This window comes from Urocampus carinirostris, chromosome 8, assembly GCF_059441175.1.
Source record: "Urocampus carinirostris isolate Australia breed hairy pipefish chromosome 8, RoL_Ucar_1.0, whole genome shotgun sequence".
Lineage (NCBI taxonomy): Eukaryota > Metazoa > Chordata > Actinopteri > Syngnathiformes > Syngnathidae > Urocampus > Urocampus carinirostris.
In genome coordinates, this window is record NC_142356.1 from 12,718,356 (window position 1) to 12,739,928 (window position 21,573).

At 39.4% G+C, this 21,573-nt stretch overlaps 2 protein-coding genes across 2 annotated transcripts; one reads left to right on the forward strand and one right to left on the reverse strand.

Annotated features, from left to right (window-relative positions):
• Positions 1-1,837: 1,837 nt before the first annotated feature.
• On the reverse strand, positions 1,838-11,618 carry pmm2 (phosphomannomutase 2). Its single transcript, XM_088341641.1, has 8 exons — positions 11,479-11,618; positions 10,283-10,394; positions 7,160-7,236; positions 7,007-7,098; positions 6,826-6,925; positions 4,073-4,148; positions 3,891-4,006; positions 1,838-2,840 (listed from the first exon to the last, which is right to left on the reverse strand). The coding sequence occupies exons 1-8, from the start codon at positions 11,551-11,553 to the stop codon at positions 2,736-2,738; spliced, it is 753 nt and encodes a 250-aa protein (XP_088197767.1). The 5' UTR covers positions 11,554-11,618; the 3' UTR covers positions 1,838-2,735.
• A 4,203-nt stretch (positions 11,619-15,821) lies between these two features.
• Positions 15,822-19,255, forward strand: hmgb2a (high mobility group box 2a). Its single transcript, XM_088341642.1, has 5 exons — positions 15,822-15,988; positions 17,615-17,775; positions 17,857-18,005; positions 18,077-18,251; positions 18,330-19,255. Exons 2-5 carry the CDS (start codon positions 17,629-17,631, stop codon positions 18,498-18,500), a joined length of 642 nt encoding a protein of 213 aa, XP_088197768.1. The 5' UTR covers positions 15,822-15,988; positions 17,615-17,628; the 3' UTR covers positions 18,501-19,255.
• The last annotated feature ends 2,318 nt before the right edge of the window (positions 19,256-21,573 follow it).

The window sequence follows — 21,573 nt, forward strand, 5'->3', positions numbered from 1 at the left end:
GCACATTTATTTATTTATATAAAAATGAGTCAAGGAACACTGTAGACATTTTTGTTTAATGAATTCCCAACACCAGTTCCATGTTTTTTTTTTACATTTAATCAGTGTCTGAAATAAGGTTTGCCCGGATGCCTGGGGCGTGCGTCTTTTACGTCGGGCGTACAACTTACACAATGTCTCTGCTGAGTATTTTTTCAAGAAAAAAAATCCCCAAAATTCCTTTTTATTTTTTTATTCTTTTCAAATCAAACGTTTGCTTTATTCCGTTTTCGAAATCTTTGTTCGGTTTGGAAATTTCGGAATTTTGGTTCGTTTGGCAATTTCAAACTCGGCAGCGGATCAGAAGACTGCATCGAATATCTTCGTGCTTCTGAACTTTCCCGTGCGTTATAAAGTCGTGCATTTGCATATCTTTTTCCAAAGTAGACGCACAGAGAACACAAGAAAAATGGAGAAGTGGTTAGGAATCAAGCCAAAACCCCAGCTGAAGAAGAATGATTCAAAAGAAGCTAAAAAAAATTATGACGCTACAAAACGTAAACGTACATTAAAAGCATCGTGGAAAGAGGAGTTCACCTGGCTGGTAGCAGACGACGCAACGCAAACATTGCATGAATGAAGATGAGTAAATACAGGTACATACTGATGGCAGATGGAAAACAGCCATGTCATATACGTGCAATGATTGTTATAAGTAGATTTATAATAAACTTCATTTTAAAGTCTTGTTCTGTTATATATTCTGATGATCCTTAATATTTTGCAACAATGGATTTTTTTGCGATGAGTCATCTTATTGTATTTCAAGTTGTGAAAAATGGGGCAGGTAACTTTATGGCCATTATATAGAAATGACCATTCCTTTTCCTATGTACACTGTGGCCTAATGTGTATGTGTATGACACTGATCAATAAACTTTGAAAATGTAGTACTTTTGAAGACAAAAGTGACATTTATTGGAACTAAATGACGTTTTGAGACACTTCACCTAAGGGGCCGTCTTATAGAACCACCATCTTGAGATATTTAAACCTGGGGTCTCAAATTCAGTTTACTTGGGGGCTACCAGAGCTAGGGTCGGATAATGAGGAAAACAATTCCACTATTATCGAATATACTTTTGTAATATTACGTACACAAAGTAAAAAAAAATCAAGAATTTATATGAAAATGTAATGAATCTATAATTTGAAAAGGTTGCACTTACACTAAAAGGACTAGATGTTGCTGAATTGTGTAGTGCAACCCAAAATGACAAGGAAGAATACAAACTATGGTTTGGTCACTTTGAGTTTCCATTCTTCCTGTTGCAACAAGATGGCGGACAATAAATGCACATTTCTCCACATAAGAGTATTTGGAAAAACAAGAGTTGATATGCTAGCAATACTCTTTTCCTATACAGTATTATTTGTCTTTAAAATGCTTGTTTTTTTACCACTAGGAGGCGCAGAGTGAAGGGAAAACATCTGACAAACCTAAAAGCAGTTTTTGTGTGACATCAGCACAACTTCCAATTGAAAACTACGAAAATCGACTTGACTGGGTTTCCAGAGGATTCAAATCATTTTAGAATGGACTATTCAATACACACATGGTGCACATTTCTAGACCAGGTATTCACACTGGTAAGTGATTTAACTAGACAATATGCATTCCCTTCACATTAAACATTTCAATATTAACCACTATGGCCGTATGGGGCCATATTTTCTGTGGTGTGTCCTGGGCAAATACAGTCTGGCAGCACCCGTCCCTCTCCAACATATGTTTCCACACGGTTTTGAACCTGGGACCCTTCCCATGTAAGACACACTGATGAAAATAAATTCACGCAAGGTTTGAATTGACCATTTATTTAGTCACAAGGTTACTCACAAAATATAATTTTATGAATTAAAATATATACCTGGATTCATATTTCGTATTATGCATCCACAAAATAAAATTCAAATTGAGTGAATTCAACATCCTATTTTCAGAGAGGCACAATTTTTCCCTTTTAACAAACTGCAGAGAAATGATACATTGAAAATGACCGAGCATTCAACTTTGTTGAGGGCGTAGTTTGTTGAAATACCACCAGGGAGCCACTAGGGCGTGCCAGAGAGCAGTATGAAGGCGACCAGCTCCAGAACTGCTTGTAAACAAAAGCAGAGGTTTATCGATTTTTGGGGGTATTTATTCGGGGTGCCTCAATATAAACTTAGCTAAAGACACTCCCAGAGGCCTAAAGTACTACTGTGTACATTTCCAGGAAAAATCGCTTTTGCCGTTACGGAGCGTATGCGCCACATACGAACACACACGCACCTTAAATTCATATAGTCTAGATCTAGACTTAATAGATCGTTTATGATTGCAAATGTCAGTCAACCTATGATCTCATTAGAATTTAGTCTTGTGGACCAAAAAAAGAACAGTCTGTGTATAAAACATAAACCACTTCATCCTAAATTCATAGATTTATTGTAAACCATCCGATATCATTTAAGGCATACCTCCTTCTGTTCTAGCCAAGTCTTGTAAAGTAATTGCTACAAGTTCCATACATGATAACGATACAGACAGGAACATCCTTCGAGAAACTCCAGTTACTCATGATGAATCCAGACATAAAATTAAAAAGGATTGTATATTTCCATCATGATTTCAAGTCATTTCAGTTAAAGTGACCAATTCGAAGCTCCAAAATCTTTAAATCTTCTCCATGGAATCCTTCCTCCAATCGTACTCATGAGAAGAAAAGCTTCTGGCAGAGTTTTTGCGTCTCCTCCGGAGAGTCGACCTCGTGACCGATGGTGCGTGGGTCAGAGTAGATCTCATAGTCGTTGCCCCCCTGAAACAAAAACAAACCTCAGAAACATAGATTAAAAAAGAAACGGGGAGATTCTATTTGCACTATGCAACCCTAAGTTCAAAAAATGGATCGTCATCTTCAAAGAAAAACGGATCTTTGTTCGGAGCGTCCAGTCGTCCGTTCACAGCTCAAGAAAGATCCTAAAGATGCGTAAATAATCAGGAGAAATGTAGACAAAAAGCCAATACCCCAAAATATTCAGTTGAGATTACAATGGTGAAGTTAATAATTCCATAGACCATTGGTGTCCAAACTTTTTCGAAAAGCCAGATCTGGTAAACTGAAAGTGCCTGGGGGCCGACAACCTAGCCTTATAGCTTCCCTTTTCAGCATTCTCATTTGACGAGCAGCGTCGTGAGAAAAAGCTACCACTGTGCCGTTGAAACAGCTTCCAGTTGCTTCACCTTTTCACATCGTTCGTTTCCAGTTTGCGTTTTGTGGTCGGCATGTTTCGCCCGGCAGTGCCTCTTGATATTATATTCTTTGGAAACAGTCACTTGGCACTTTCCACTTGTCTTAAGAGGCGGCCCTCGCAGTCGACTTTCCTTTTTTTATTTTACAGACGCCATGTCGGAAATAGAGTGGGATAGAATTATCACAGAAGGGCAAGGTGGCCAAAGGGCTACTGGTTTTACCTGGTGAAATAGTGCAGTGTCTGAAATAATATCTGCCCGGGGATGCATCTTTTACGTCGAGCGTACAACTTACACAACGTCTCCGCCCGGGTGGCCGACAACTTTTTCAAGAAAAAAAAATATTTTGTTTTTTTCCCAAATCAAACGTTTGTTTTATTCCGATTTTGAAATCTTCGTTTGGAAATTTCGGTTCTTTTGCCAAATTGCATACTTGGCAGCCAATCAGAAGTCTGCATCGAATAACCTCGTGCTTACGGACTTTTCCAAGCCTTATAAGCCTTTGCATATCATTTTCCAAAGTAGCCGCAAAGAGAAAACAAGAAAAATGGATAAGTGCTTAGGAATCAAGCCAAAACCTCAGCCCCAGAAGAAAGATTCAAAAGAAGCTACTCACAGGTTTGGTTTTGTCACCAAAGAAGTGTATCGTTGAATACTTGTCATTCTCGATGAGCCCCAGGCAGTATCTTTTGTCCCATCCGTCAGGGAACACGTCAAAGCTGATCTGCCCTCCTATAGGGAAATCGACGGTTACAAACACAAATGTCAGCCACGGCGCTCTCAACAGAAATAACTCACCAATGGAGAACGACAATCCTTTTCCTTTGAATTGCTCCTTTAACACCGTCACAAACTTCTCCCGGATTTTTTCTTTCTGTTGGGGCCAGAAAAGGCAAAAGCTACAGATATAGTCTTCCATTATCTCTTTTATTGAAATGAGTTATTATGTTTGGGTTAGAGACGAGATCTTGGGCTTAAAATGGTAATCATTAAGTAGAGCCGGTCGGGCTTCTCTCTCGCATGCAATTATTCGATGAAGAAAATGCTTACCAAACTATAAGTTTAACTCAAAATCCAAAGAAATTTTCCGTCTTAGTGTTGTTTTTAAAACTGTGCGACTTCCTCCTTCCACCTCCCTCACGTCAGACGTCTTTTCTGCTTCCTTACAAGCTTTACAAATTTTCTCTGCTTTTTGGACAAATCTTTCACTGTTTGCATTTTGTAATCTGCATAATTTTATATTATTTTCGGTGCCTATTTGTTCACTTTTGTTGCTGCACTTACAGTACACACTTGATTTTTGGTTCTCGACCCAAAGTAGTCTAGTCAGGTTTATTTGTATAGCCCTTAATCACAAAGAGTCTCAACTGTCAGACCATCTGCAAACCTATGCTCTCAGCTAGGCAAGCTCTGTACTATCCGACATTATCCTGCCCTGTTTTTTCCTGCCTGGTACCTGTTGCCGACCCGTTTCTGCTTTTGCTCCCCTGTCCCGGCCATCAACCTGTTTTGCCCTGTTTCCTGCCTGATACCTGTTGCCGACCTCTTTTCTGGACTCGTTACCGCCCTTGCTCCCCCATCCCGGCTATCGAACAGTTTTACCGCTGCCTACAACTATCTTCACTCGACACAGAAGTGCCACTTCCGCATTCCTGCCATCAGCTACCCTTGACCGATGAGCTCTGGCTTGTGACACACAGACTATTATTACACCATTCCCTGTAGACCTCACGCTCCGTAGTTCAGCACAGTAAAGCTTCTTTATTACTTTGGCAGCAAATGAAAGCTCCGGGTTTATTTGGGGCTTATTTATCAGTTATTTGTCGGGTTCGGGTTTAAATAACCGCGACTCGGGTTGAGTCAGGCTAAAAAATTTTAGGCTTGGTCTTACCCCTAGTCTTGAGTATATTCTTTTCATCTTTGAGAATATTACATATTCATTTGTCATCCTAAAAGGTATAAAATTTGAAATGATGTATATATAATGGTTACTTTTTTAAGTGTTAAAAGTAATCTCTCATTTAATTTCACTATTTTCACTATTCTCCAAAATCAATGACTTCTCTTTCACATTCAATTATCAATACAATTAGTATACAACGATTAATGTGCAAAGCGTTTGCAGATGCAGAGTGAGGCGCAATTCTCTTGCCTCATGGCAGAGGGCGATAATGAGATCAAGGATTCTGATTTGGTGCACATCTTAGCCCCAAACAATAGAATTAGTGATAGCAAGCTAGCAGCAAGTCAAGTGATCTGGTAATTGTTTTTTCATTGCAGGGATTTCGCTTTCAAAATGGAAGATTATCTGCGTATGCTTTTAACCAAATAGGAGTAGCGCATAGACTTCATTTAAGTTAAAAAGAAATCGCACTACCCTATAAACATGCATTTTCTCTAAATAGTTATAGCTTGGGAAATTTGTATCTATTTTACATAACATAACCTCACTTAGAGGGAGCTGACATGATTCCCCCATCATTTTGGTGCTACGGGCAACCCTAAAAACCAAAAACCTTGTAAAAGGCTAAGCAAAAAAAAAAAGTTTTGGTCACTTTGACCCTCCATAATTTGACTTTGTAGCACTCGTTTTCAGTTGAACTACACAGTAACATCTGGCACTGGGATACGCTACCTTAATTTTTCTGCATAAATGTCGATAACTTATACATAATTCTTTCACTGATACACATTACATGGTGCCATGTTTAGATGTAGCATGAACCTATCCTATTAGTAGGTGGTAATGACACTTCATAGGACCATGCCATACAAACTAATGCCAGCTGCTGTTAATAACAAGGGAAGAACAAACCCAATGGCAAAGCTACCAGAGAGCAGTGTCAGCGTCATCACCAGACTAGTTGAGAAACAAGGCAACAATTTCAAGCACTTTACACAAAATTCAAACACTTTTCAGTCCTTGAAAACAACCTTAATATTCAAGCGTTTCCAAGGACTTCAAGCACCTGTACAAACATTGAAAAAAATATTTGAACGTACATAATGCAGGTTAGTCAAGCTGTTTTACGTTCGTGTACAACTCCTAATGCTATGTCATTCGACGTGAAGGCAGAGAAGCAAAAAGGGGCCTGATATCAGTTTAGCCAATCAGAATGCAGAACACAATGCGTGATGAGAATCCTTGAAGTGAACCGCAAAACAGCTAGGGATTACTGTACATTTGAACAGGCTTCTTACTGCTTAAAGAAAGCTTTATATATTGTGGGTAGACCTAAATGTGACCCCTCTGAAAGGCCCGACTGAAACCACATCACCGTTTTGATAGTTCTGTTACTGGGATCACGCCACGTTGCCACAAAATCAAATCGGTGAATCATTTAAAAAAAAGACCATTGATAAATGTACTAAATCTTCTGAGTTCAAACAACTAAACTTTCGAAAATTGGATTTAAGAAACGTTCACGCCAATTAAGGCCTTATTTTCAAAACAACGAATTCAATGCCTTTTAAGACTTTTCAAGGATCTAAGGGAACCCTGTTTAAAAATAGCGTAGGCGTACAGTACATCTATCCATGCAAGCTACTACCTGATCAAGCTCGTAGAACTCTTTGCGTTCCTCGACGGTACAGCTTCGTCCAATCGGCGAAACATTCAACATGCCGTTACGGAATTCAACGAACGTACCCCTGACCGAAAAATATACATCTCCAACACTGTTCAACCTGATTAGACATCATAATATCAACGAGTGTGAAAAAAAATACTACCTTTTCTTGGGAAGTTTGATCGTAGACAAGTAGTTGAGGCAAAAATTGATAAATTCTTGCAAAAACTCTTCTCCCATTTGAGCCTGGATTGACTGATAAGCAGAAAATAATGAGACCCAATAGATCAAGAGCCTGGTGAGGACAATGTCTTACCTGAATGGATAGTAACCGCCCCTCCTTATAGGCCACGAGACCGTTCTCTGCAAATACGTAGTCCACTTTATGGATCACTGATTGGAAACACCGATGGGGGAGTGAAAATAGAAGCATGAGTCAAACTACTCTTATGTATCACCCATATCGGTACAAACCACACATCAAGCCGAACTTTAGGTTATCTTGAAGAATTTGAAGGTAATCCTCCATCTTCATTATACAATTTCCTCTCTGTTAAGAACTAGTTCCATTGGCAGCAAAACAGCCCCGCAGCAGAATACTACCACCACCATGCTTGACGGTGGGCAAGGTGTACTTGGGTTAAAGGCCTCACCTTTTCTCCTCTAAATCTATTGCTGGGCATTGTGGCCAAATGGCTCAATTTTTGTTTCGTCTGACCACAGAACTTTCCTCCACAAGGTCTTATCTTTGTCTATGTGCTCAGCAGCAAACTTCAATCAAGCCTTAAGGTGCCGCTTCTGGAGCAAGGGCTTCCTTCTAGCACGGCAGCCTCTCATTCATTCACGCTTACTGAGCTCCTAAGACTTTCCCATTGTCGCATTGCCAATGGTTGCAACAGCTTCCGTTATCCGTGCCTTTAAGCTCATCCACGTCTCTTGGAGTAGGGGCAAGTAGATCAATCTTATCACAAATCCCCAGAAAAACTGAGATCTGGAGATCTAGGTGGCCATTCTGCCAGAATTGTCCTGTCCATCCGTCTGGCAGTGTGGTGTTCAGAAACTGTCTAACCATGAGGCTCCGTGTGGCGGCACCCAATCCTGTTAAAGTCACCATACTCGTTCTAACTCAATATATCCATTAACCAGTTTTCCAGCATCTTGAGGTACGTCTCACCAGTGACTCTTGCTCTTTTAAAGAAGACAGCTTTTTTGGAAATAGCACAAACCAGTAAAGCATGAATAACCGAAACCGCAGCAATCATTGACAATGCAATGCTGGGACACGTTTGGCGAGAATTTGATTAGTCATGTGAAGTCATATTTATTTGTGTAGCCCTTAATCACCAAGAGTCTCAAAGGGCTGCACAGCTCTCAGATGATTGCAGACCACAGACTTTTATGACACCATCCCCTGATCTAAAACATACACGAGGGCAAGGAAAAACTCAAAAAGCTCAACATGAGCAAAATCAAGAAACCTTGAGAAGGGACTGCACATGAGGTAATCCCCCTTTCTAGGATAAATAAAATAATGTCATGTCGGGATTCTTTCTGTGTTTTTAATAATTTGTTTGGATCTGAAGACCACAGGAGGGTTAAACAAAAGAACAAAATCTTGACTTCAGACTAGTATTTTAGTTTATGGCTACTTCATTTTCAAGTGAGACTAATAGTACTGTACTAATGTACTAATCTCTGGTCTCCCGAAGTCCTGCAGCGAGACTTTCAACTGAGACAAGAAAGTGATCATGTTAACCCCGATTTTAGCTAACCTGCATTGGCTCCCTGTTAGCTTAAGATGCTATTTTAAGGTTAAAATCTTTGTGTTATGTGACCAATGGTGCTCGCATTGATCATTCAATGTAAAATTTGAGATCACAAGCTTTCCGATTTTACCAGATGTGTTTCCCATCCGCAATCATTTCCGAGATATTCAATGCCAAAACGTCAATGCCAAAACGAGCCCAGGACTTTCGGAACATCCTGTATTGCATGTCATGTGACCGCATGACTTCTCACACAAATTTACACACTGGGGCTTTAATCTTCTCAAAATGCGTAATATTATACAGTGGAACCTCGGTTTTCGAACGCCTCCCAGTTCGAACAAATCGGTGTCAGACCAAAAATTTCGAGAAATTCTTGCTTCGCCGTTCGGTCAAAAAAATCGGGGTTTGAACGCCGGTAATGCGTGAGTGCGTTCGCTAGGGTGCGATGCTGAGCGGCGTACGGGTGTTTTAGCCCCTTATTATGCCTCTGAAAAAAGTCAGTGCAAGCAGCAAAGTTGCTACAGGTGAAAAAAGAAAAGTAGTGCGTACAACTATTGCATTTAAGAAAGAAAAAAATAGCAAACTATGAAGGAGGTGTGCGAGGGACTTCTGCTGACCACCACAAAGGCAAGAAATCCTATGCATAATTCTTTTCTTTATCCTTTTTTTTATTTGTACACGTTCATGTTAGCGTAATCTTTCGTACGGAAGATTACGATAACGCGTATGTGCGATTAGCCTGGGTTAGCTTTATGTGGGTGTTGGAACAGACCCCAACTTTCAGGGTGTTGGAACGGAGCCCCCTTTCCAATGAACCGCTCACCACTTGTTGTGGAGACCCGGGTGCTAAATGACTCGTAAACGACCTGATTTTTTTTTAATTTTTACACGTTCATGTTAGCGTAAACTTTCGTACGGAAGATTACGATAATGCGGACGTACGATTAGCCCGGTTAGCTTTATGTTTACGTTAAACATTAAAGGTAAACATTCAGGGTGTTGGAACGAATTAAAACGATTTACATTATTTTTAATGGGAAAAATGATTTCGGTGATCGAACAAATTGGTTTTCGAACAGGGTTTTGGAGCGGATTATGGTCGAAAACCGAGGTTCCACTGTATGATGTTTTGAGATAGGAACAGTGAAAGTAATCAAATATCCTGCTGCCACGCTGTGCCATGTATCACTTACCCTCCCTCGTACCAGACAACGCAGTGCCATCTAGTGGTCAAGTATTACACGCTGGGGCTTTAATCCTCTCCAAATACGTAATATAATATTAAATTTTGAGATAGGAACAGTGAAAGTAATCAAAAATGCTGCCTCCACGCTGTGCCATGTATCACTTGCCCTCACTCGTACCAGACAACACAGTGCCATCTAGTGGTCAAGTATTACACACTGGGGCTTTAATATTCTCAAAATGCGTAGTATAATATTAAGTATTAAGATAGGAACAGTATAAGTAAAAAACAATCGAAAATCAGCTAATTGTTTGAGGTTTTGAGTTTTTCCTTGGCCGCATGTTGGTTTAAGATCAGGTAATGGTGTAATTGTAATCCTGTGCAGTCCTTTGAGACATTTTTGCGATTAAATGTGACCTGACTTGTTTTTGAAATGTACAATTGTGAGACATCTTGGTAAGAAGTTCATGCTGGTGAGTCTCACCATCGTCTCCCAGTTGCTCTTTGATTTTGTGGAGGTCCGACCCCCCCACCACGCCAACGTGAACCCTCGTCTTCAGCTTCTGAAGGAAGGCGGCCATTTCTGCGGTTACGGGCTGAAAGCACAAACAAAAAGCAGCAAGAACCGTTACACAGCAAGGCACAAACCTCTATTTGTGCAGTATAATATCCAGGGTTGGGTAGGGTTTCTTTAACTGGATTACTTTCAACTACTTTTGGATTACTCCAATACCAAATATGCTAATAAAAGACAAAAGAAGGGCAGCACGGCGGCGCAGTGGGTAGCGTGTGTGCGGCACAGTTCTGAGGTCGTGAGAACCTCCTGCGTGGGTTCAAATCCAGCTAGCGGCCTTACTGTGCGGAGTTTGTATGTTCTCCCCGTGCTTGCGTGGGTTTCCTCCCACATTCCAAAGACATGCATTTCAGGTGAATTGGCTGGTCCAAATTGTCCCTAGGTGTGACTGAGCGAGTGAGTTGTCTGTCCCCGTGTGCCCTGCGATTGGCTGGCAACCAGTTCAGGGTGTCCCCTGCCCACTGCCCGGAGATGGCTGGGATTGGCTCCAGCCCCCCGCAACCCTAACAAGGATAAGTGGTACAGCTAATGAGATGAGATGACAAAAGAAACTAAACATGAATAAAATGACTAAATTTTGTGCAGGCTTGGGGAGTAACGGAACACATGGAACGGCAAAAATGATGTTGGCAAGCGGTTTGGATTTATTTTAATTTTGTTTCTGTGGCATTTTATGTTAGTTTTGCCGGAGATCAAAAAGATCAAAGCCAGGAGAGAAAGCTTACCACGTGTTGTGAGTCATCATTTTGTTCATATTTAGTTTCTTTTGTCTTTTATTAGCACATTTGGTATTGGAGTAATCCAAAGTACTTGAATGTAATCAAGTTAAAGTAACCCTACCCAACCCTGGTATTCATCAGAATATATAACAGAACAACACTTTAAAATCAAGTTTATTATAAATCTACCTATAACATTCATTGCATGTATTTGACATCGCTTACATCTGATTCTCTGTATGAAAACGTAACAAAAGTGTGATAACTGGACTAAGAATGGCTAGTTTTGCTCCGCGGAAGCCCTTCGAAAAATAAGCCATTAAAATTCCCACCGCGCTGTCCACTTTGAGAACATAAAAACACTCAAAAGATGAAATCACTATGAACCTGTCTCGCTGCGGTCAATGTTCCGTCGACATCAAACAAGCAGAGGATTTTGGAGTCCACTGATGATTCCTCCATCTTGTCTTGCACCTTCTTCACTGCACAAAGCTTGCGTGTTATACTGCCACCTACTGATCCGGAGTGTGGCTGATCCTCAAATGGCTACATAACTGCTGATTTTTGATGACTGATTGTTTACGTTCACTGTTCCTATTTCAATACAGTGGGACCTCGCTACTTCGCGGTTCCACGTTCGCGGGTTCAGAGCTCTGCGGGTCTAAAAAATAATAATAATAAAAGTTTTTAAAAATATATATATATATTTAGAATAGAATAGAATATGCCTTTATTGTCATTGTTACAACATGGGATATATATTGTAACAACAAAATTGGACGACTCCAGTTCCACGTTTACAGTAAGGATAAGGACACAAAGAGATAAAGGAACAAAGAACATGTTTTAACTGTCTTTGTTGTAAATAGGCTCTGCTTCCTCCGGAGGGGGGGTGATGAGGGGGGTGAGGGACAAACAGAAATGGTGGATCCAACTGGATGTTTGATCTTACAGTACACACAGTCCAGTGTTTTTTCCCAAATTGCTCAGTCCACGTATTGATTATTTAAGCATTTTTGAAGGGGCGTCGCTACTTCGCAGATTTTCACTTTTCGCGGGTGGTTTTGGTCCCCATTAACCGGGATAACCGAGGGATTACTGTACTTAATATTATATTATGCATTTTGAGAAGATTAAAGCCCCAGTGTGTAAAATTTCACCATCGAAATTGCTACAAAACTGCTGATTTTTGATTGATTTTTACTTATACTGTTCCTATCTCAATACTACGCATTTTGAGAAGATTAAATCCCCAGTGTGTAAAATTTCACCATCTAAATTGCTACAAAACTGCTGATTTTTGATTGATTTTTACTTGTATTGTTTTTATTTCAATACTTAATATTATACTATGCATTTTGAGAAGATTAAAGCCCCAGTGTGTAATAGTTGACCACTAGATGGCACTGCGTTGTCTGGTACGAGCGAGGGCAGGTGAATGGTAACAGCTACATGCTAACAACTAAATGCTAACTGTTCCATGCTAACAAATTATTTCAACAGCTACATGCTAACGAGTCATGCTAACGGCTAATTGCTAACTACTCCATGCTGACAAACTACACTAATCACTACATGCTAATGGTTAAATGCTAAAAAATAATGCTAACAGCTACATGCTAACGAATACATGCTAACAAATTATGCTACAGGATACATGCTAATAGATATATGCTAACAAATGATGCTAACAGTTACATGCTAACAATTTATGCTAACAGTTACATGCTAACGGGTAATGCTAACAGCTACATGCCAAAGGCTACATACTAAAAAATAATACTAACAGCTCCATGCTAATGGATACATGCCCACATTTCTTGCGTAAATATTGTGTAAATTATAACCTTTATCTTCTTTGTTCCTTTATGTTGTGTAAATTATAACCTTATCTTCTTTGTTCCTTTATCTTCTTTGTTTTCTTTTATCATCACTGTTAATATGTGAAACTCGAGTGTCATGTCCAATTTCGTTGTCACAATATGTTCAACCGATTTTGTAACAATGACAATAAAGGTATATTCTATTCTATTTTAACAAATTATGCTAACTGATACATGCTAACGTAAATGTGCTAACAAATAATGCTAACAGTTACATGCTAACAAATTATGCTAACAGTTACATGCTAACAAATAATGCTAACAGTTACATGCTAAAGGCTACATGCTAACATATCATGCTAACGGCTACATGTTAACGAGTTATGCTAAAGGATATTTGCTAACGCCTACATGCTAACAAATTATGCTAACAGCTACATGCTAACAAATTATGCTAACGGCTACGTGTTAACAGGTTATGCTAAAGGCTACATGCTAACGGTTACATGCATACAAGTTATGCCGACAGCCAAATGCTAACGGCTACCTGTTAAAGAATCATGCTAACAACTACATGACAACAGCTACATCCTAAAAAATATGGTAACTGCTACATGCTAAGTTGTCATGCTAATGGTTACATACCAACGGCTATTGCTAACGGCTACATGCCAACGGCTACATGCAAGCGGCTTTATGCTTACGACAACAAGCAAATAACTACATGCTAACAAATTATGCTAACAGATACATGCTAACGTGTCATGCTCACACCTACATACTAATAACTCATCCACTTGTTAGCATCCACCACTCTCCCTTTCAAGTGGAACAGTGACTCACTTGGGCCACCCCTGGAAACATCCCTGGGTACCATGGTGGCCCATTGAAATGAATTTGAATGGGCCATTTCAAAATGTTATGTCACAGTTTAATAACAGTGTTATTACTATGTTATTACTAGAACCAGGTTCAAAATAGCAGATACATCTTACTTGAGTTTTACGAATACATGCTAACAACTTTATGCTAACAACATGACCGGGAATTGTCTAGTGTTAGTATTATTTTTTTCATTTTATAAAACTTAGTACCGGTAGTTAAATTGGCAGTTATTTTAAGTATTATTTGTGTTTATTTTTTTCTCAAAAAACAAGACGAAATACTGTATGGTAAAATTCAAAATTACAGCATAATTACCGATTTAAGGCATTTATATGTGCCTCGGGGACCACGTATTATAATAAAACTTAAAGGGACAGTGTGTGTTATTTAACCACTGGGTGTCACTGCATGGTGGAGTGCGGCTGAAACGAGTGCTAACAAGCACAAGGAAGAACACAAACTACAGGGACTCAGAGTGACCTAAACACCATTTTACTTATTTTTTTCCGCCCAGCCTTTTCGAATTTTTAGAGTACCCGGAGTAGCAAGATGGTAGACAAATATGACAGTTAAGTGAGGCTGTTGTTATGAAAAATAAATAAAAAAATTTCGACCTACAAAATACAATATATAATACAATATATATATATATATATATATATATATATACAATACATAAAGTAACACGTTTATGCGATCGTTTATGTATTTTTGCTTGTTACTTGTTGTATTTTTATTTTATTTTTTCAAACTAAAGGGACAATGTATAATATTAAGTCCCTCTTAGTGCAAATAACTTTCATCCAGTAAAAAAAAAAAACATTGATTAGAATACTAGTCAAAAATCCATTAACAATCATACCATTTTTTTTTTTTAATAGAATAAATCCGAGGTTGAGAAATGTGTACGTCTTTTACATAGTGGAATCCCACCTAGTCGTCGCCGCCATGTTTGTCTGGCGTCTTGCTAAGCTCAGTGGCACTGGTTTTAATACGCTTTGGACAACAGTGCCATCTAGTGGTTAGATATTTTAAACTGGTGCTTTAAAGTGAAATGTTTTTTCTATTTTTAAGAGGCACTAATTAAAACACTGTCCCTTTAAAACCCCAATGTGTAGTATTTGACCACTAGATGGCATTGTGTTATTTGGTAAGAGCAAGGGCCAGTGATACACAGCAAAGCACAACAGCAGGATGCTGGAAGAATATGGCGCCGATCTGGTGAAAAAGAAATGCACATTCCTCGATTTGTACTTCTTCTTTTAAGTCAAAGCACATTTATTTGTGACACCTTTAATCACAAAATGTCTCAAAGGACTGCACAGGTTCAATGACACCATCCCCTGATCTTAAACCAACATGCCGGCAAGGAAAAACTCAGCGGGAGGAAGATAACAAACCTTGAGCAGGGGACTTTTAATAAAAATCGTAATGATAGTTCGTGTATTGGTACTACTAAGAGGCACTAAATATTACCATAACTGTCAACCTGTACGTTTTTGCCGTACAAAGTACGTTTTTTTATGCATTTTAAGACGACGTACAAGGAAATCTGTACGGAAAAACGCAAATGTGTGTGCCGCCTAGGGATTTCCCATCATGCATCATTCCGAAAAATATATATATATATAGTGTACGATTTTTTTGTATTTTGTACGGGAAAATACGACAGTTTGTACGAGCCGTGGAGGTTGACAGGTATGCATTACACACTGTCCCTTTAAGCTTAAGTGAAAACAACACAACAGGCGGCGGGTATTCATTTTTGACATTTCCTTGTGGTTTTAATAATTCAAAAAAAAGAGGCTTTACCCAAAAAAAGGTAGAAAAACACACATAAACAAGCAACTATAACAATTAAGGAAGCCCCTTTTCCTTTCTCCCCCAAACGTCGAACAAAGACCAGTTGGCGCCATGCATTTAAAAGCCGTCACTGACCAATCGCTACTCCGACAAGACACGCACGCTCACGTTTCCCACGTCGCATGACGACCAATCAAAAACCAGCATTCTTTGTCGTCCTGCCGATTCAAATTGAAACGCTCCCATCTGACCAATCGGTGAGCTTGTAGGCGGGGTTACACAACTACTTCAAGGCAAGTTAGTGTGCGGTGGCAATCTGGGACAAAACCGCTACGCTTTGTATCGTCTTCGCTTCTCAGCGGTCAGGCCACTGAATTATTAGAAGGGTAAGCGCACGCTCTCCTTTTATCAATATATTTAACTTTATTTTCTTGTTCAAAAAAAGAAAAAAATATATATATTTATACATTGAATATGTGAGTATTGTGTTTAGCACTTACCGTGTGTTTTATGACGTAAGGCCTCCATTTTTACGTCTTCGTTATCCTTAAGTGTTATGTTAAACTTCAAGTAACAACCTAAAATACAAAATGGCCTATTCTATTATTTACGTAAATGTATTTCCTTTCACTCTATTCGTATGTATATCATGGAAATATATAAGCCGCCTGCCTCTCGGTAAACTGCTCAAACGCCATTTGGTCAGCAGCTTGACACGATGGTGGCCGCGCGTCCCAACTTTCCGCACGAAGGAGGACGACATTGCTTCTTCTAGACTTGACGTGAAGCACGACGCGTCGAAAGTATTTCGATATCATGACGTGTTGAGTGTTTAGGAAGAGTTTTGGAGCCATTGTAAAGTTTTGGCGAAGTTAAGTTTTAGGCGGGAAGATACAAAATGGAGTCGCGTCTTTTGTCCCATGAAGGCAGAAAGCCGATTAGGGGACACGGGGCATCTTTCAAGCTCTTTGCCACATTTATTCTCGTATCATTTTCAACTCTTAACTATTACCACATTCTACCTCACTGCTGTTATTAGTTACTTTCAGCTTCCTTTTTACATTGTTTAATTTCGTAATTTCATTTTAACCTTTTTACAATTTTATATTTAAAAAAAAAAACAACAACTTGTTTTTACATGGCAAACAGTATATGGTATTTTTAATACTAAAGGGATGTTATACTTCATAAATGTATGTATTTTTGTGTTTTCCATTTAGCTATTCTTGCGTTTTATGAGACATTGTGTGTTTAGCGCCACCTAGTCGTAAGAAAACATCTTTACTTATTAACCCACTTGTTCCATTTTGGGTACCTTCTTTGTGTTTTTATAAATTTTAAAATGGAAATTTTACTTTTAAACAGTTGGGACACATTTATGAAAAGTAACATAAGATTTGAAGTTGGTTAAAATACGGATTTTATACTTTTTAAATTTCCTGTTTGAACGCTTAGCAGACATTTTCGAATGATATGATTTCAATAAACTACACAAGTTACCTAAATGCATTTTATTTATAAACCCTGACAGGTAAAAAAAAAAAAAAAAAATTCCACCTGTATCCAACGCTTCCCTAATAACTATTCAGAAGTCTGGACCAAAACATAGTGCTGTTGGGTAACCTAGGGTGTCTGTATATTCTTGTGCATTGTAGCACTTGTTTTCAGTTGCACTACCATGACAAAGCTGTTTCTCATGGTAGAACATCTGATAGATGGATACTTTATTCACCCCTGTAGGGAAATTCACACTTCCAGCAGTATCCTTGTGATGAAAAATAGAATTATAAAAATGGATATAGAATACAAAATACCCAATGTAACGTTTTGCTATAGAGTATTTAAATAGTGCTATGGAAAATAAGGGTTATATGCAAATCTGAGGGTGGGCGTTCGCTCCCCCGGGTGGAGTTAAAGAGCCTCATGGCATGGGGAAGAAATGATCTCCTCAGTCTGTCTGTGGATCTGTGTCCCTCTAAAAAAATTATTTTGAATGTGTCTTTGGTTTCTAGACAAAAAAGCAGCCATGACAAAGGACCCAAACAAGCCAAGAGGAAAAACCTCATCCTATGCCTTCTTTGTGGCAACCTGCCGCGAAGAGCACAAAAAGAAGCACCCTGGGACCAGTGTGGGATTTGCTGAGTTTTCCAAAAAGTGCTCTGAAAGATGGAAGGTATGGTGTTTAGAAACCTACATTTTACTGTTCTTGGTGGCTAACTTTAGGATTTTCCTCCCCTTCAACTTGTTTGAGTAGACCATGTCCGGCAAGGAAAAGCAGAAGTTTGAGGAGATGGCCAAGAATGACAAGGTCCGGTATGACAGGGAGATGAAAGGTTACGTCCCCCCAAAAGGGGCGAAAAAGGCCAAGAAGAAGAAGGACCCTAACGCCCCTAAAAGGCCCCCGTAAGTGTGATTTAAAAGGTATTGCATTTTAGTGAGGTGTTTTGGCTAACTTGTTCAAATCTTTTCTCCAGATCTGCCTTCTTTGTCTTCTCTTCGGAACACCGACCCAAGATAAAGGAAGATCACCCCGGAATCTCAATCGGTGATATTGCAAAGAAGCTCGGAGAGCTGTGGTCCACACTCGGCCCCAAAGATAAGACTCCATATGAGGCAAAAGCTGCCAAACTGAAGGAGAAATATGAGAAGGTATTGATGGATTTCTTTTATCTGTTAATGATTTTTGTGGTCCACCCATCCGTAACCTTACCTTGACTTTATTTCCAGGATGTTGCTGCCTACAGAGCATCAGGCGGCTCAGGAAAGACCGATGCCGGCAAGAAGAGCGGCCCCGGTAGGCCCAAGAAAGTCCAACCGGTGGAAGATGACGACGAGGACGATGACGAAGAGGAAGACGAGGAGGAGGAGGAAGATGACGACGACGAAGACGACGATTAAGCGAGCGATTGTCAGATGCGTCGAGCTAAATTTGTTCGTTGTGTGCGCGTGTGGGTGTTTAAAACCTAATATCCTGTTAAATTTCCTCAGGTGATCAGACCTCTTTATTCCTTGTTAAATTCAGGGAAATTGGTCCCGTTATTTCTGTAGATCCTCGTTAGTATGTTTAAGGGTCGACTGTCGGTTTGATGTACCAGATTCGATTAAACCGGCAACCGGACAGAAACGAGGCAGCATTTATTTTGCTACTCCAAAGCACTGCCTGGGTCGACTTGGCGGTGCGGTTTGGTTACTGTCGTTTTATTCAGTTTGACTTTTAAGGTGATGTCGAATCATTAGAAACTTTGCATGTTTTGTGTACCCCTACTAACTTAACTGATGTTTTTCTGTAGCAGGGACGCTCTCAGCGGTAGGGTTTTCCCCATTAACCGAAATGTCATCACTCCCCGAGGGCTCTACCTGTTCTAAATTCCAGAAATGAGGCCATCATTACTTAGGCTAGCGCTTGGCTGTTGTGATGCTATTGTCAATTCTCAGAAGAGTTGAAAGTCAGGTTCTTTCAAGAGAAATGGGTGGGATTTACTGCCTACGCTCACAACTATTCATTAGCATTCTGTTTTAAGACCGGTAGGGTTCATTGAAACTGTCAGGAATGTCTTTTGGTTTGACTTGCCTTTAAAAAAAAAAAATGCAGCCATTTTAATGTTAGAACTGTATTAGTTTTTTTTTGTAATAAAATTTTGTATATTGGTTAACTTATGTGATTTATTTCCCGGTTGTCTGACAAGTACATTTCACAGCCTGTGTATATTCTCAAGTTTTTTTTTTGTTTTTTTTTTTTTTTAGTGTAACCCTACAACAATTTGCAGGCAGAGTGTAAACTTTTATATAAAGTGTGCATGATAACAATTTAATAGTTTGGACTTGCTGTCCTTTACTTTTAATTATAATGTGGTCAACAATTTAGCATTTTCACTTGCATCAAATTCCGAAAATGAGTGCTCGCATTGCCTGTTCAAATAGTGTTATAAAACTAAACACAATTTTTGAAATAAATGTTAAGATAGCACAAAGGATCTTCAGTGGGATAATCCTTAACCTTTCGTTTATGTTTCAGTGGCCAGTCACAATATAGGGAACATTGCAACCTTTAATAGGAGGATTTTTAACTTGGATGGGAAAGCCTGTTAGAGGGCGGGGGGGAAAACCTGTCATACTTCATTTTCTTGCATGAGTAAAGCTATATTAAGCATTTATTCCGCTTATATGGATGGTATCTAACAAATGTCTCCTAGTGGTACAAAACTTTCAGAAAATAATGGTTATAGGCATTGCCCTTACAAATTAGGTTCCCATGTATAACCGTTTGAGAAAAATGGGGAGAGAAAAGGCAAAATGTTTTATAACTTTGCCCTGTGTGTTTGAAGGATCCTAAATCACTTTAAGGGAAATGCAAAAAAAAAAAAACTTTAATCATGCATTGCGATATCTGGATTTTTCTTTTTAGTTTATTTCTCGGTGGACGTGCACCTACGATGAAAAATTCAGAACACCCCGTGATTTCGAAGTGGGCCAAAATAGGGTGTTTGAAGACTTATTTTCTTCGGTGTATCTTAACATTAAATCCTTCAATTTTTATTTTAAGATATTAAATCAAAAGAGAACTAAGCATAATTTTCTACCAGTGAAAGAAAAGACTCCTTGTCCTCATGTAGGTTTCAGATCAGTGGATGATGTAATGGTTATCTGTAGTGTCGGTTCCCCAGCAGAATAACATCCATGATGGACTGCAGAAACGCCCTAGTGGTCTTGCACTTCAATTAGAGTTGAAAAATATCAATAACAATGGTAGAAGAATATAACTACTGCTTTTTCAGCTGGTGATTTATTGCTGTGCAGTGGGCAAGGTTCTAAGCCCGATTTGGAATTGTATCCCTTTTGAAAAATACGGCAATGTTTATCTCCAAATAGACCCGAGGGACTCTTGTGTCAAGGCCCAACACTGGCAACCCTGAAGTTTCCAGGATTTCCATTAAACATTTTTTACAAAGTACGTCTGATGCATTTCCGAGCAATTTTATGTTAAGTAGGTAGGAGTCATGTCAAAGACTCAAAATAATAGGTGGGCTAGTGCTAACTAGCTGCGTTAGCATCTTACCCTTGCGATTTGTTACTACGTAAATGGGCTGCTTTTACTGTGATAAGCCAGTGATCTTTCCAATTTCACATGCACTGAAAACTTCGGTGCTTTTCCATAAAGTTTATAACACTGAACTGAACCACCAAATTACCAACGGAGAAAATGAGAGATGAACATTCAGAATAGAAACGTCATTTCGCCCAAATATGCTTAAAAGTGATACCAGGTACAAAGTCATCGAGCGAGGGGAACATTTCCAAGCACTGTAATGCTACGAAAGGAACGGTAAGCAGACTTTTTAAAGCTTATAGATCAGCACGGGTGTATGGGAATACTCCATTCACGATATAGTGGTACAGATGGTGCAGGCTGAAGTCAGGAAGAGTGGACAATTTGTTTAGATGTGGGACTATGTCAGGTGGCAGACTGTATAGGTCAGTAGTTAGCATGTATCACATGTGTCAAACTCCCGGCCCGCAGGCCATGTCCGGCCCTCCGTGTAATCGTATCCGGCCCGCAAGACCGTTTTACATTATTGTTATTAATGGCCCGTTCTCCATCACGTTCAAAATTTGAACTATTAATCCTATTCAGTTACACGCATGGCCAAACCAAGTCTGTATTGCAGTACTTTTTAGAATATATAGGGCACGTTTTCACTACGATATACAGTCAAGGTACCACACAGAATAAAACTCGTTTTGGCTGTACAACGCTAAAGAATCTTTTATATAAAAGCTCACTATATAATCCATGTTCAGTGTTCAGATACTTTATGATGAATCCACGGAACAAACTGTAAATACAAAAAACACCGGAAGAGAACTTAAAGTTATTTGATTGGGTGAGTGGGAGGGATGGGTGGAGCTATGCAAAAAGTGCAAGCACTCCCTCCCATCTCTCGCCCTACTCCGTCTGCGCCAAAGGTAAGCA

Bases quoted from the DNA above. Each gene is read 5' to 3' on its own strand.
- pmm2 (XM_088341641.1), bottom strand. From the start codon at position 11,553: ATGGAGGAATCATCAGTGGACTCCAAAATCCTCTGCTTGTTTGATGTC. The intron at 10,395-11,478 runs GTTCATAGTGAT...TTGTGCTTTCAG, and splicing joins CATTGACCGCAGCGAGACAG to CCCGTAACCGCAGAAATGGC. The intron at 2,841-3,890 runs GTGAGTAGCTTC...TTTTTGTTTCAG, and splicing joins TTGGTGACAAAACCAAACCT to GGGGGCAACGACTATGAGAT.
- hmgb2a (XM_088341642.1), top strand. From the start codon at position 17,629: ATGACAAAGGACCCAAACAAGCCAAGAGGAAAAACCTCATCCTATGCC. The intron at 17,776-17,856 runs GTATGGTGTTTA...TTGTTTGAGTAG, and splicing joins AGTGCTCTGAAAGATGGAAG to ACCATGTCCGGCAAGGAAAA. The intron at 18,006-18,076 runs GTAAGTGTGATT...TCTTTTCTCCAG, and splicing joins AACGCCCCTAAAAGGCCCCC to ATCTGCCTTCTTTGTCTTCT.